Source organism: Ascaphus truei, chromosome 7 (genome assembly GCF_040206685.1).
Source record: "Ascaphus truei isolate aAscTru1 chromosome 7, aAscTru1.hap1, whole genome shotgun sequence".
Classification (NCBI taxonomy): Eukaryota; Metazoa; Chordata; class Amphibia; order Anura; family Ascaphidae; genus Ascaphus; species Ascaphus truei.
The window spans coordinates 49,258,259-49,273,298 of NC_134489.1; the positions used below are offsets into that span (position 1 = coordinate 49,258,259).

The following is a 15,040-nucleotide window of genomic DNA, read 5'->3' on the forward strand; positions in this document are numbered from 1 at the left end:
ACATGAAAATTGAGCATACTTCTGCGAAATATGACAAAAAATAAAAGGTGTCCCGTTTTTTTCTGGACACTCTATGGGTGCATGTGCCTGTGTGTACATATATATTCAAGAATCCAAAGTAACTGAAGCAATACATTAGGTTTACCTGTTAAAGGTTTAAGCTGCAGCCATTCCGCATCTGACCTGCGATTTAGTTTATGGTCAGATAATTTTCTGCCAACTGCGGACTCATCAACTTTCTGTTTCCTCTTCAGCCAGCTCTGCATCCCCTAAAAGAAAGGTAATTTTTTTTTCTAATTTCCTAAAGCAAACAAAAAATCTGTGAAAGAGAAACAAATTTCTTCTAACATTGTCAAAATAACTGGCAAGGAGCTCTTGGTGACCAAACGTCCTTGGCACAACAGTCAAACACATATTGGTTGCACCCCTTAATATCAGGAATACAAGAGCAATCTCATCTCTTTATTCTGAATGCAAACGCAGTGTATATGTGATCTGCTCCAGCTTCACTACAATCCACATGTGAACCTGGCCTAGTGTCTAGGGTCACCAATCGCTCAGCCCAAGACTACAGTACTGGGCCAGTTTCTGAGGGGGGAAGAGTGCTAAGGTTGGAGAATTAACCAAGACAGGGCCCTAAAATATATATTCTATAAAGAATTTAGCACAATCAAAAAATCTTAAGGATTTTTAAATCATGTCAGTAACAGGAAAAAATTAAGGAAAGTGAAGGTATTTTGGCTATCAAGGGCTCCTCAAGTTTAGTTCTCAAGAACAAAATTGACATGTCAGATTTCCAGGGCAGCATATAACTAAAGAGAATGTTGCTCCGCACTGGTGCTGTCTTTATGTGGCGCTGCGTCGCTCAACCTCTTGCAGCCGTCTGCCAGTAGGGACTTCCACAACCTCCTGTGAAAGGGAGCTCACTAACAGGGGCTCACAAAAACGAAGAAAAAGATTGGCAGAAAGGCGCACTGAGTAGCTTAGGATTTTATTGGTAAAAAACCCATACAGGTATAACATAAACACTAAAACCAGTATATAAGGCAATACACACAATGCACAATAATTAATGAAAATAATTAAATAAATAAAAAGTAACTCACAATTGCCCTAAAACGGAGAATAATTGTACATCTAACGTTGTCAATCTATAGCCGCTTTTCCACAAAGTTTGTTGCAGTACTTGTAAAACTGCTGTGGTGTCCTTAAGATGTGAAGGAAATTCAGTGACTAGTGGCTGTAAATAAAAATCTAAATATTGGGATAAATTTGACGTAAGTGAATTTATACCCTAAATAATGGGACGACCTGGGGGATTGGTGAGAGATTTACGTATTTTTGGAACGTGGTAATATATGGGGACAGTGGGTGATGGTATATATAAAAAAATCATATTCAGTTTTCTTCATAATCCCATGCTGTAGTGCCTCATCTAGCAATTCTTTCATGGATCGGAGGAAACGAACGGTTGGATCCGGTTTAAGTCTTTTATGTAAAATCAAATCTAACAGTAATCGAAACTCAAATAGGGAACGCATTAGATTTAGGCGTTGCTATTGGCCACGGATTGGTACATAATCCCACGAGCAGCCTCATCACATGATCTCTGTTTTAGGGCAATTGTGAGTTACTTTTTAATTTATTTAATTATTTTAATTAATTATTGTGCATTGTGTGGCCTATATACTGGTTTTAATGTTTATGTTATACCTGTGTGGGGGTTTTTTTTAACAATAAAATCCTTAGCTACTCAGTGCACCTTTCTGACAATTTTTTCTCAACATATAACCAAGCAAGATGTATTGGTTACCATTAGAAAAGGTTAATGAAGTGTTATTTAAAGAAAGCTTAAGAAACCTAGTGGGTTCATTAATCAAATTCTCCTGGCTGTTCCATAAACCAAAAATACATAGCACCATTTTTAAAATCGAGAGAGACAGAAAGACACACACACACACACACAATTAATCTAATCCACTATTAGGGTTAAAGCCCAAATCCCCTTAATCTGAGACGTCTGACCGTAGACTGCGACAGCCCTAGGAAGACCCCACCCCTCCCAGTTCTATTTCGTTTTCAGATCGAGTTGAATTACATGGAGTCATACAAACTCCAAAAGTAACAAAATATTTTTAAAGACCTGCCAGTTACAATACACATACCCTTTGTTCCTTATAATGCTTAAACATCCGCAGACCGTGCTCTACTATAAACAGGAGATAGATTCCACCAAGGGCAACAAGCCCCTTCATAACCGCGTCATATTCCTCCAAAAATTTTTTTTCTTCTGCAGGTCCTAGATCTTGGTCATGCTCCTGGCTCCGATTGGGATCCTCTGTACCGTGATCGTGTCCCCCTTGAGACTGTTATAGAGGGAATAAAATAAAATAAATTATGTTTTAAATTCATCCTGCAAGAAAAAAAAAGAGCTTAAACCGCAAAGAAAATGATTGTTTATATTTTTTGGGGTGCTTTATTTTCCAGCTGTAGAAAGCATTGATAACTAACCTCAGCCCTCTTGCCATCAGATGTGTCATTGGCTGCAGCAAACTGGCAGCCAATGGCTTAGTTTACACCAGATGTCCAACTTTTTTGCATGGTGACACCCCCACCGTCTTTAAAATCATGGTAACAACAATATTACTTTTATACAATGATTTATATGTAAAAGCTATGTTAAATACGCTTTACAGATTCTGTTGTGTTTTTAATGAACGTTCAAAATGCAGTGTTTCCAGTGTCCATTATTTTTAAGCTTGCAGTTGCATTTTTGTGTATTATTTTAAACTTTGTCTTGCTCTGACAACAGAATGACAATCGTTGGACTCGGTACATATTTAATTGATATATCCCCCCCCCACCCCCGTTATATGGTGCTGACCGTAACTGTACGCAGTGCTGTACAGTACAAAGAATTTTGCAGACACTGTAAAGCTTAAGACAGCAGTCCAAACAGATTGTATTTTTTTAATTTCCATTTTTATTTTTGCTTTAATATGTGCATCAATACAATCCACACAATGATATGTAATTAGCCAAGTTGCCAATCGATCTGCGAAGATTCGGCTCGGGGGTTCACTAAATGGCTGTCAGTGCAGCAGGAGAGGACCAAAGATGCAAAGTTCTGTGGGGAAGATCATGTGACCAGGCAGTCAGTAGATACAATTGGTGCACTACTACAGAGGGCAGGGCTCAAAACGTGATGTGCCAGAGCCGATTCAGAAGAGGAAGGGGATGTGACTTTGTAAATGGTTGCTATAGAAAAAAAAATGCTGGTTACATTACAATACATTAAAAATGGCATTTAGCGGTTTTGTTTTTTTTAAATGCTACAAGTATTTTCTTATAGTACAGAACAGATTTATTAAAAAAAAAAACACATGTATGATATTGCTTGAACTGCAGCTTTAACATCTTATGTTGGAACACGAGGCACATTGAGATCATGACTTGCTTCAAAGGCAGGGTCATTGCCACTGAGATACTCCTTCAGCTCCGTTAAAAAGTGTAACGTTTCTGTAGTTACAGTTCCCTTCGTTATAACCTATTACCACACACATTTTGACTTGTAATTCAATAAATTGGTTTACGCTTCTTATTATAATTACTGTTGCTGTCAGTGGAAGAATGGTAAATGACATGGGTTTTGCTCAGATATTACCAGTGCATATACACACAATGAAATTACCCCTATGCTTTCCTGTGTGCCCTACTGAAAACTGCACAAGAGTCAGCACTTTCAAGGACCTTCTGTTTCGTAACAGGATATTCTGTCTGTCATGGAAAGGTCTGTCTGAACAGAAAAGTCTCTCTCCAAGAGCCGCAGAGTTGTAGGAGAGGGACCCAACACCATGTAATAGTGATCCTGTGGCCTTACATGAGGCAGAGCCAATAATGGAGCAGCCCCAGCTTTAATTCTACTACAGGTTAAAAGCCGTGGTCAAAGTTTAATGGAGACTTGGGGACATCCTTGGCACTCTGGCCACACTGATCCTTGTGTCCCTTTTCACCTCTGAGATTGCAAGTTCTTTGGAGCAGCTACCTCCTGGCCCTTTGTGTTAGAATGCATAAATTGATGTTCATCGGTATGTTATGCTTCTTAATGCTCATTGTACTGTTGCAAGAGCAATATAAATAAAAGGACACAGTGGTGAGAAAACATTTGTGAACCCTAATGAGAACTTTGGAAATTCTATAGTTTTTCCATGATAACCTTCTTGAATCAAAACCAAAAGGTATTTTCTGAAATATCCAATAGGGTTTATATTAACCAATTCACTGTATTTTGAACCATAATGATGTATGAAATAGACAAAAAAAAACTAGTAATTAAGAGCCAGGGTATGTGCAAAAGAAAGTGAAACCCTAGTTTTATCAGCTAAATTAGAGGGGATAATTAGAATCAGGTGTTTAAATAATCAGGTAGATAATCAGGTGTGAGTTTGGGAGACCACCCTAATATAAAGACAAGAAACTTTGTGAGTTTGGTCTTCACCATACAGTTATGTGGAAACACGTCATGCCGCAATCAAAAGAAAGGACCCCTGAAAAGCAGTTATTGATGCTCATCAGTTTAGAAAGGTTTACAAAACCATGGGTACCCTCCATGCTTTGCATACTCCAATAAACAATTTTTGCATCACTGGATCCTCTCCTTGCTCCTGTTTGGCTATGCTCTACTTTTCTCTTCTATCTGGAACAATGTTCCCTGGACAGACGAGTCAAATGTAAAACTTTTTGGCCCCAATGAAAAATGTTATGTTTGGCGAAAACCAAACACTGCGTGCGAAAAGAACCACCTCATCCCATCTGTCAAAGATCTTGGTGGGAGCATGATGGTTTGGGGCTGCTTTGCTGCCTCAGGACCTGGATGGCTTGCAATCATTGACCCAACCATGAATTCTGCATTATATCAGAAGATTCTAAAAGAGAATGTCAGGCCATCCATCTGTGAGCTGAAGCTGAAACGAAAGTGGATCATGCAGCAAGACGATGATCCTAAACATACAAGCAGATCTACAAAAGAATGGCTGCAGAAGAAGAAATTCCACATTTTAGAAAGGCCTAGTCAAAGTCCAGACCTAAACCCCATCGAAATGTTGTGGCAGGACCTGAAGCGAGCTGTCCATGCAAGGAAGATCTCAAATGCCAGAGCTGCAGCAGTTTTGTAAGGAGGAATGGGCCAAAATTCCTCAAAACCTACGTGAGAGACTGACAAGCAAATACAGGAAATGCTTAGTTGAAGTCATTGCTGCTCAAGGGGGTGCCACCAGGTACTGAATCTAAAAGTTGACACACTTTTTCACACATGGATATTGAATGTTGAATCATTTGTGGATAAATTAATGTTGAAAAAGTATCATGTTTTTGTGTAATTTGTTTGATCAGGTTATCTTGATCTATTATTAGGACCTTAAGTTCTAATAACATTTTAGGTTTGAAATATGTGAAAAAAGGGTTCACAAACTTTCTCGCAACTGTATCTATCATCCTTTATTTATAATTCAAATAATATTAGCTATTAACATACTATTGTCATGAAAATAGCTAATATTATTTGAATTATAAATAAAGGATGATAGATACAGTTGCGAGAAAGTTTGTGAACCCTTTTTTCATACTATATTATAGTATAGTATGTTAATTGTCAGTCATTAGTTGTTGACAATGGTATAACACAGGGGGGCGCAAACTTTTTTCCCTGCGCCCCCCTGCCGGCTGTCCCCTCACTCCCGCGCCCCCCTCCCAACCCCAACTTACCCGCGCTCCGGCGTAATGACGTCACGTTGCCATAGCAACGTGACGTCACATGACCTCGCAGCGTCATTTTGCCGCCGCGTTGCCATGGCGACGCAGGGAGGAAGCCGCCGGAGCCACGGTAAGTTAGGTTTACAGAGGCCCTGCAGCTCCCCCGGCACTTAATTTAAGTGCCTTCGGGAAGCGCGCGGGGCCTCTGTAAACCCCGCGCCCCCCGTCGGCAGTGTCGCGCCCCCCCTGGGGGTCGCGCCCCACAGTTTGCGCACCGCTGGTATAACATACACTTACTATTCTGTCGGGTTATATCTATGGTCGTCATAACGAACAGTTGTCTTAATTACAGTTGCTATGGTAATGACAAGTATCTTCCATTTTGGATGTCATTTTTGGCATAGAAAAAAATAGTACATTCTGGGGTACACATTTTGGAAATGCAAACATTTTCTTGGAAGATAACCTAGTTTTCCATTCATAACATGACCAGAAAGCAAAATGTTTGCGCCCAACATTTTGGAATTTAAAAATGTCACAAAGTTCTTTGAATGTGCTCACAAAGAGCTTTCCAGCGATATATACAGTACATGACCGGGTAGCGAAGGGTGTAGGAGATAGAGCGTGACAGACACACACTTCTAAATTAGTACAGATATGTATACAATATAAAAATATAATACAGACCAATATTTAGCTATCTGTATATGCAAGTGATGTCTTTTTCCAAATAAAAGGGGGCGTCTCAATTATTCGATCCCTTTTTGTTTTAAAGCATAAATAAATATTGTAGAAACCGAAGATGAGGTTAAAAATGTTCTTGGAACCAGTACCACAGTTAAAAATAAAAATTCAAACTTAGAGGAATAATTACATGGGGCAGCAGATGAAGTAGCGCATCTCCACTCAGGGTTCCCACAGCTAAAGCAACAAGGAAGTTGAGTAGGAACTTGAAGCAGCCTTGATTAATTATTGGAATCAGGATCACGCCTAGCAAGGAAAGCAGGCTAATGACTGTGATAGAGATGAGGCCACAAATCCAAGCTGTAGGAGGAACAGAAATGGACAGTGTTAAAACAACACTACAGAGTTTTTGATTCACTGTACAATAAAAAATCAGTAACGTAAAAGGTGGTCTTACAACTACCCAAGCTCAGATTAATCTTTAAAATGCCTCAGTGATGCACACTAACCACCACACATGCTAGTGGCAGGTATGTTCAATTAAAGCAGCAATAATTCTTTCCAACTACTTTTTTTTATATGTAAAGCATGTGACAATGTAGAATTCTACATTCTTACCTAAACTGGTAAGTGCCTTACATCAGTGGTGCGCAAACTGGGGGGCGCAGGCGGTTGCAGAGGTCCCATGCTCTTCCCCAAGGCATTTCAATTAAATGCCGGGGGATCGCACGAGGCCTCTGCAACTCAACTTACCTTGATTCAGAAGGCTGCTGTGATGCGTCACCATGGCAATGCAGCGTCAATGATGCCACGATGCCATGTGACGTCACGGCACGACCGTCGCCATGGCAACGCTGCATCATTTGACGCCGGCAAAAGAGGTGAGGGGGCGCAAGCACAGGGGAAAGGCAGGGGGGCACAACTCTAATAGTTTGTGCACCCCTGCCTTACATAATGGCTGTTTCAGTCAGTGTAACTGAACAAGTGCAATGTAGCATTATATTACAAAGATAACATTAGATAATGTTACAGTTTACAACAAATTATCCCAAAAAGGAAAGCGCTGCAAAGATCTTGCACTGCTTGGGAGGTGGGTTAAAACCATCTGCAGGAATCAAAGGATGCTTTAACTCATTAATAATTGCATTAAGAGTTGAATAAAAACAAACAAAAAAATCACTATTATCTAATACTAAAGAACGGATGTGTGTATATATATGTGTGTGTGTGTATATACACACACACACACACACACACACACACACACATCCAAAATAAGCAAAAAGATTTTTCACTTTAACCCGAGACACCGGCCGGTGTGAACTATAAGGTGAACAAGATATCTCAACATAAGTAACACTGCATCAAACAATAGAGAATGTGATAAGTTATAAGATGTAAATATTAACCCTTTGTGAGGGATAATGGGATGGTAATAAGTGTGACACCAAATATAAATTAGATCACTTATAGATATAACCGGATAGGTACACTAACAATACTTGACTGTCAACATGCTGACACGAGTTAGCAAGTCTGAATCCGGATCCAAGATAAATTTGAATCTCCAGATACTAATCAATAGTGACTTGTGTATCTCATGCACTTGGTATATGTACAAAGGAAGCAACCGTTGAGAACATAGTGGGGAGTTTCCTCTCCTAAACTCACGGATATCGGTAGCTGGTAAATAGTGATGCAATATACAGCATACGATAGGGCACAGAAACCTCTGGTCCCAGGTTTGTAGGTTTACAGCGCAATAAACAGCAGAATGCAGATTCTCCGGTCTCAGTGGGCATGCAGACAAGGCAGTCAGACTTCAGGGCATCTCAGGAAAAACACAAGCTACCCCAACATATGTTTCGCCATAAATGAGGCTTTTTCAAGGGGTCAAGAATCTGCATTCTGCTGCTTATTGTTTATTGCGCTGAAAACCTACAAACAGTTGGTGTCTCGCTGGGACCAGAGGTTTCCGTGCCCTATTATATGCTGTATATTGCATCACTATTTACCAGCTACCGATATCCGGTGTCTCCGGGGTTAAAGTGAAAAAACATTTTTCACTGGAACCTATTTAATCAGTTCTTATATTGTATATTCCGCCAGTGCAGCATATTATATTATTAGACTTGTTGTTAGATCTACATTGTCACTGTTTATACACCATAGTAAGACAGTTCAGATAGTAAAGGTTTGTCTCAAGTTATTTTAAATTCCATGTTGTGTCTTTGTTTTTGTGAATTTGCTTTAATACATTTAGTATTTTTGGATAGGCTCGAGTGCTTATTTTGGTCTTCTGTTTGCTTTCACATATTTTATGCCCATTAGCACCGTTAGGGGGTATTTACTTTTATACTTTGCTCATGCTCATTTGCATGTCTTAGACAGGTCTGCAACCCTGCCTTTCACCATTATCACCCATACACAGTGCTTCCACAGCAGCAAAGGATTCTGGGAAATGACATGCAAATGACACACACACCGTTCCGTAGCAGGTCTAAAAATTAGGTAAATACAACCTCAGATGAACAAAAACACAGTGTCATGATTTATTTAACAAAAATAAAGCCAAAATGGAGAAGCCATGTGTGAAAAACTAATGATCTTTCAGCTGATATTTCTTTATATCAGTTTCCCTTCTGTTATCTGGGCGCGGAGCAACAAACACACACACACACACACACACACACACACGCACACACGCACACACGCACACACACAATAAAGTGCGTACCACATAGCATAAATCTGAATAAAATGTATTGGTACAAAAATAAAAAAGCTTTGAGATGGGCACACTCACAGGGATCGCAGGTAAAAGTGCATGTCCCTTTCTGCGTGTTACATCCCCACGCTAGAGTGCCCGAGTTTGGCGGAGGTTCCAGTCTCACATGCCACAATACAAACTACTGCCTTCTTTTGGCTACCGGCCCCCCCTGCATCTTCCTGGGATTGTTGCAGCTGTACAAAAAGGGCTTTGACCTTAGGCTGAAGGAACGTGAATGGTGACTGTCGCTTGATGCGGATAATATCGGATCTGCTGACCATCTTCAATCATGAGATATCTCTACACGCGCTTTTACCTGCCATCCTTGTGAGCGTGTCCATCAAGGCTTTTTTATTTTTGTATCAATACATTTTATCCAGGTTTATAGTATATGCTAAGCGCTTTCTTCCTGGTTTCAGATACCTCCTGGATGTGGTTCATCCTTAACGAAAGCTGCAGAACTACCACGATTCTTTCAATCTTATATTTACACTTCACAAGGACTTTTCCACGACTTTTTTTTACTCTTGGTTTGACTCGTTACTTTTGTATTCCACTCTCCACTTTATACAAGATTCTATGATATAATTAATCTATCAGTATATGTCACATGTTATACGTTAATTATTGCACTTTGCACATGGTTACAATCCATCTCTTCTGCCCAGTTCACAGTGGATATATCCTATTAGCGCTATTTCTTTGTAATAAATCAAACAAATACAAACAAACACAAGTACAGTGGTTTACAGAAGCATTCCCCCCCTACCAATAATTCTCCAAATTGTTGAATTACAAATAATGTACAGATGCAGCTGCCAGTATTAGACAACGTGCCCGGGAAAATCTGTGGCTATCTCGCAGTAACTCGTGAGATTGTCCAGAGCAGGCTGAAATGGCCCATCGGATTAACACAGCAGAGGTCCCTGAGTTTGAATGGGACTTGCAGCCCCATTCAAATGCAGGGACCCCCGCTGTGTTAATCCAATGGGCCATTAGCCTGGCTGCAGAAATCTCACAGTCTGTGAGATAGACCACTTGCCTTGGAAAATCTGTGGCTATGGCCAGGTCCCCAGCGGCCGCTGCGGTGTGTGCGCCACACACCACAGCACAGCGGCCATGTGTCAGTGGGTGCGCAATGCGCCATGACGTACGCTGGCAGGGATGACCGAATTTTGTCTTCACGTGCACGACGCGGTCACGTGGGGAATCATAGCTCAAAGTCGGTCTTGAAGTTTCAAGACCCCAGGACAAGTAATGTCAGACACACGTTATACAAAGCATGGAATCACACAGTTCACTGACCCTGTAGTTAGTTTGAAAGAATCAGAGGATGTCTCTTCGAGCATGACGGTACAGGTCCTGGGACAGAGCTGCAGTCGTAGCCCATTGTGATGGCTATGGACTGCCTACAGACGGTCGTGCCAACACCCTTCTCGTAGAAGATTTGGAGAAGCATGAGGCTTCCCTAGCCCACAATATCGAGCCGGTAGTGGAAGGGGTTGCCCAGGAAGAGGCAGATCTTGATATAGAGGATGAGGAAGGGGAACCCAGTGATCCTCCTGTGGTTGCCCCAGTGGCTGCAGCTACCTCTCCTGGAGAGTTTGAAGATCTCTTTGTGACCCTGGGCCCGGACTCCACGGCAGAGTAGCAGATAGTCTTTGCCCAGCTGGGCCTTCATACGTCTAACCCCACTCCTGCTACCTCGATGTCCAGCTGCAGCACGTTCCCAAGCCCGTCCAGCCCGGGTGTCCTACCACAGCTTCGGCAAGTATGTGGATGGCACCAATGACATTGAAGGGTTCTTGGGGTCATTTGAAAAACCAGTGCGTGCGGCACTCGTTACCTGAGACGGAGTGTGTGAAGTACCTGTCCCCCAGGCTGAGTGGGAAGGCACTGAAAGCCTTTTAGGATATTGAACGAGAGGATGGCCAGGACTATGAGCATGTCAAGGCAATTTTACTGAACAGGTATGTCCACAATCCGGAGGCATACCGGGAGCAGTTCAGGACCGAGGACAAGACAGCCCTGGACACTCATGTGGAGTTTGCTTCCCGGTTAGCCCACTGGACTCACCAGTGGGTAGATGGGTACAAAGCTAACACCCACCGAGAGCTGCTTGACTTGTTTGTGAGAGAGCAGTTTCTGCGAAAGTGTTTGCAGATGTCCGTGAGTAGGTAATGGTCCACAAGTAGGCAAACTACCAAGAGGCTGCCCTGATGGCAGATGAGTACGTGACCACCCGTCCACAGTATAGGAAGAGGGTCCTACTCCACACTGCAGTACCCGCAGTCCGTATAGCCAAGGCTGCTGATCATCCCTCCACCACTCCAATGTGGAGGACCAAGATGCATGCCGGGGGAAGTGCAGCAAAGCCGGCAGAGGTGTGCATTAATGCAACCTGACGGGGCATCTGCAGCTAGATTACCCCAACCTTCCCCGTTCCATCAACCCCAGCCCGGGCAATGTATCCCAGCTGATAAGCTGATCGCCTACGTGGGGTTGGCCCCAACAGCAGCAGGCAACGGTACAGCATGTCCAGCAGCGAACCCAGGCAGCAGTCCCTACAGCAGCAGCAAGCAGAGGACGCAGACGGGCATCAGTCGGGATGCAAGGTCAACGATGTGCGGCGGAAGCATTTGCGCCCGGTGACCACAGGAGATCGGCCTGGGACGGCCTGATGGACACCGGGGCCATGGTAACTCTGGTGCGACCTGATATGGTCAGCCCAGAACACCTGCTCCCAGGGACGGGGATGCAGGTGACAATGCCAGATGGTGCGCCCAGGTCCCCTATGTTGCCCGAGCGTTCCTTGACTTGGTACCCGGTCGAGGGATGTCGGTGTGTTACCTGGATTGGACACCGATATCTTGCTCGGCAACGACCTTGGGCACTTTATTTGCTCCTATGCAGAGGAAGATGCTCCGGTGCCACCCGTCGCCAAATGACTTTGGTATCCCTGCCCGAGGAGATCATTACTCCCCAGCTTTTGGAGCCAAAGAGTCCAGAGGTCCCCGAGGAGTCCAGGTAGGTAAGCCAGTCTATACTGAGTCCTGACTTACCTTCCAACCAATTCCCCAACAGGCGGGCAACTGGAGTTCAGTGCACGGTTTAGGGAAGCTGTACGTTCCGATCCCGACTTGGAGGGCACCGTGGGCTCTTATACAAAGAGCAAGCCCCTGAAGCTCCAGTTAGAGTGTGGACTGGTAGAATACAGCTAGTGGTACCCAGGGAGTACAGGCAGCAGTTACTGCAGGTAGCCCATTCCATCCCGCTAGCAGAGCATCAGAAGGTCACCCAAACCAGAACCGGCTACTGCAAAATTTCTACTGGCCGGGGGCATGTCAGGAGGCATCGTTGTCCTGCCGCACGTGTGACGCCTGTCATCGAGTAGGCAAGTCGGGTTTACCGTGTGAAGGTCCCCCTGAGACCACTACCGATCATCTGTGAGCCCTTCCAGAGTAGCAGTGGATATAGTGGGTTCGCTTCTGATACCTAGTTGATCAGGGAAGTGCTACATCTTCATGGTGGTTGATTTTGCAACCACGTATCCTGAGGCTCTGGCACTGTCCTCCATTGAGGCAAGAAAAGTGGCAGAGGCTCTGATTTAAATTTGTGCTAGGGTAGGTTTCCTTAGTGAGATCCTAACCAATCAGGGGGTGCAATTCATGTTTGAATGGCTACAGTGTCTCTGGGCTACATGTGGGGTGACAGCCCTCCGCTCTGCCCCTTACCACCCCCAAACTAACGGAATGTGTGAGCGGTTCAATAGGACTTTGAAGCAGATGCTGCGAGCATTTGCAGAAGCTGAAAAGGGAGACAGGGAAGCATGGTTACAGCACTTACTGTTTGCATATCGAGATGTACCGCAAGAGCCTACCGGGTTCTCCACTTTTGAGCTTCTGTATGGGCGCCGTGTCCGGGGACCGCTTGACCTATTCTAGGAGGGATGGGAAGGGGAGACAACCAATACAGATGCTTCTGTGATACAGCATGTGGTGGAGCTCAGAGACCGGCTAGAGAAACTCATGGGGTTAGTACAGGCTAACCTCCAGGCAGCTCAGACCAAGCAGAAGCATTGGTATGATAGAAGTGCCCATAGCAGAGAATTCATTCCAGGGCAACAAGTGCTTGTTCTGAAGCCCACTCTGCAGAACAAATTGCTAGCTGCATAGACCGGCCCATATACGGTTCACCGGAGGATGAATGAGTGTAACGATGTAGTGAACCTAGATCCAGAAACAAATAGGCTTTTAACATATTGATGTCCTGTGCCCATCATACGAGTGAGCCAGCGGTGCTGTAGCCCACCGTTGGGGGATCCAGCGAGCCAAGTTTGCCTGAACTCCTAGGGGAAGCCCGGCAGGAAGGCACAGTAGAGCAGGCAGGGATCGGTCCCCAGCTCGAAGCTCCCCAGTGGGAGCAAGCGAGAGATGTTAGAGCAGTTCCGGGTCCTGTTCACAGATAAGCCAGAGAGGAACCATCTAACCCATCACCTGGTCCACATTGGGGATCACAAACCTCTCCACAAAAATGATTACATGGTTTCTGAAGAGGTGAAGCGGAGCATAGAAGGGGAGGTAGAAGAGATGCTGGCCCTATGGGTAATAGTGCGATATCAGAGTCCTTGGGCTCGGTTCTGTGTAGTCTACCGGCAGCTCAAGGCTCAGACCGTGTCAGATGCCTATCCCATGCCCCACATGGATGAGTTCTTAGATGAGCTTGCCGAGGCAAGGTATCTGACTACCATGGATCAGTCCCGGTGGTATTGGCAGATTCCTTTGAGCCAGTAGGCGCAGAAGTCGTCAGCTTTCATCACCCCGAGTGGCTTATATGAATTCTCGGATGAAGAATGCCCCGACTAACTTCCAGCGTCTGGTCAATTGCTTACTGGAAGAGATGCAGGGTTTTGCTAGGGCATATCTGGATGATATAGCTGTGTTTAGTGATACCTGGAGGCACATCTAGAACATGTAGCAGCGGTGCTAGCAAGGATCAGGGAAGCTGGGTTAACCCTCAAACCACCCACGTGCCTTGCCGGCATTGTGACGGGCAAGGGTAACAAGGCTTTACAATAAAGGTTAAGCCCTCTGGTTGCCCTTAGGTCCCTGGCAGCTACCTAGCACTTTAAGCCAGTGGCCAGGTATCTTTGCATGAAAAGTTAAAGACGAGCCCTGCTTTTCCAATGTCCATGTTCCCTTTACCCCAGACTAATGAAACTTGCTGTGTGTAAGTGTTAGGTGGAATATTTGGGTAAGAATGCAATTATTTTGTTTGCAGGAGTTCGGGGGCCGGAGCAACCGGTAGTACCTTAATTCTACCCGGCAAGCAGGCATGATTTGCCGGTACGCGAGTGGAATTACACCGGGGCTGCCCAGTGTCCCCTAGACTCCTGTTTTTTGAGCCCCGATACCTCAGTCCTATATCCCTTACAGTCACGGGTCTCCACAAGGTCTCCAATGTATTCAAATATGTTTTGTGTGTTTGATACATTAATTATAAGGCTCTATACAGTCCACCAGGGCATCTGCTTAAGGTGCCAGCAAGTCTGCATAGAGTCCGTAGTTCAAAGAGGAGACAGGCTGTTGAGAGGTGTAGGGGTGCTATGTGGACGGGGCAGGATGGAGTACTGAGTCCGGAGAACAGACAACCCCTGCAGGGAGGATCCTCTTGTCTGCCAGACTTAGTGGAGCCTGCCCAGTAGGTGGCAATGGGTTGACCATGGGGAGTGGCAGAATGTCGGCGCCAAATGTCCAGTCCATGGGGCATCCGGAACCGGCTTGACACGCTCCCTCCTCTGAAGTCAGCCAAGACACGGGCCCCTATTTCTATTGG

General features: G+C 44.3%; 1 protein-coding gene across 3 annotated transcripts in view; it reads right to left on the bottom strand.

Moving 5' to 3' along the window:
• SLC39A10 (solute carrier family 39 member 10) overlaps positions 1-15,040 on the bottom strand; it is an 84,854-nt gene that overhangs the window by 29,174 nt on the left and 40,640 nt on the right. For all 3 annotated transcript variants that reach the window (XM_075608337.1, XM_075608336.1, XM_075608338.1), the window contains exons 4-6: positions 6,626-6,795; positions 2,166-2,366; positions 146-269 (exon numbers count right to left, since the gene is read on the bottom strand). In XM_075608337.1, the coding sequence (XP_075464452.1) occupies positions 146-269; positions 2,166-2,366; positions 6,626-6,795 (495 nt within the window). The remainder of the gene's footprint in view (positions 1-145; positions 270-2,165; positions 2,367-6,625; positions 6,796-15,040) is intronic.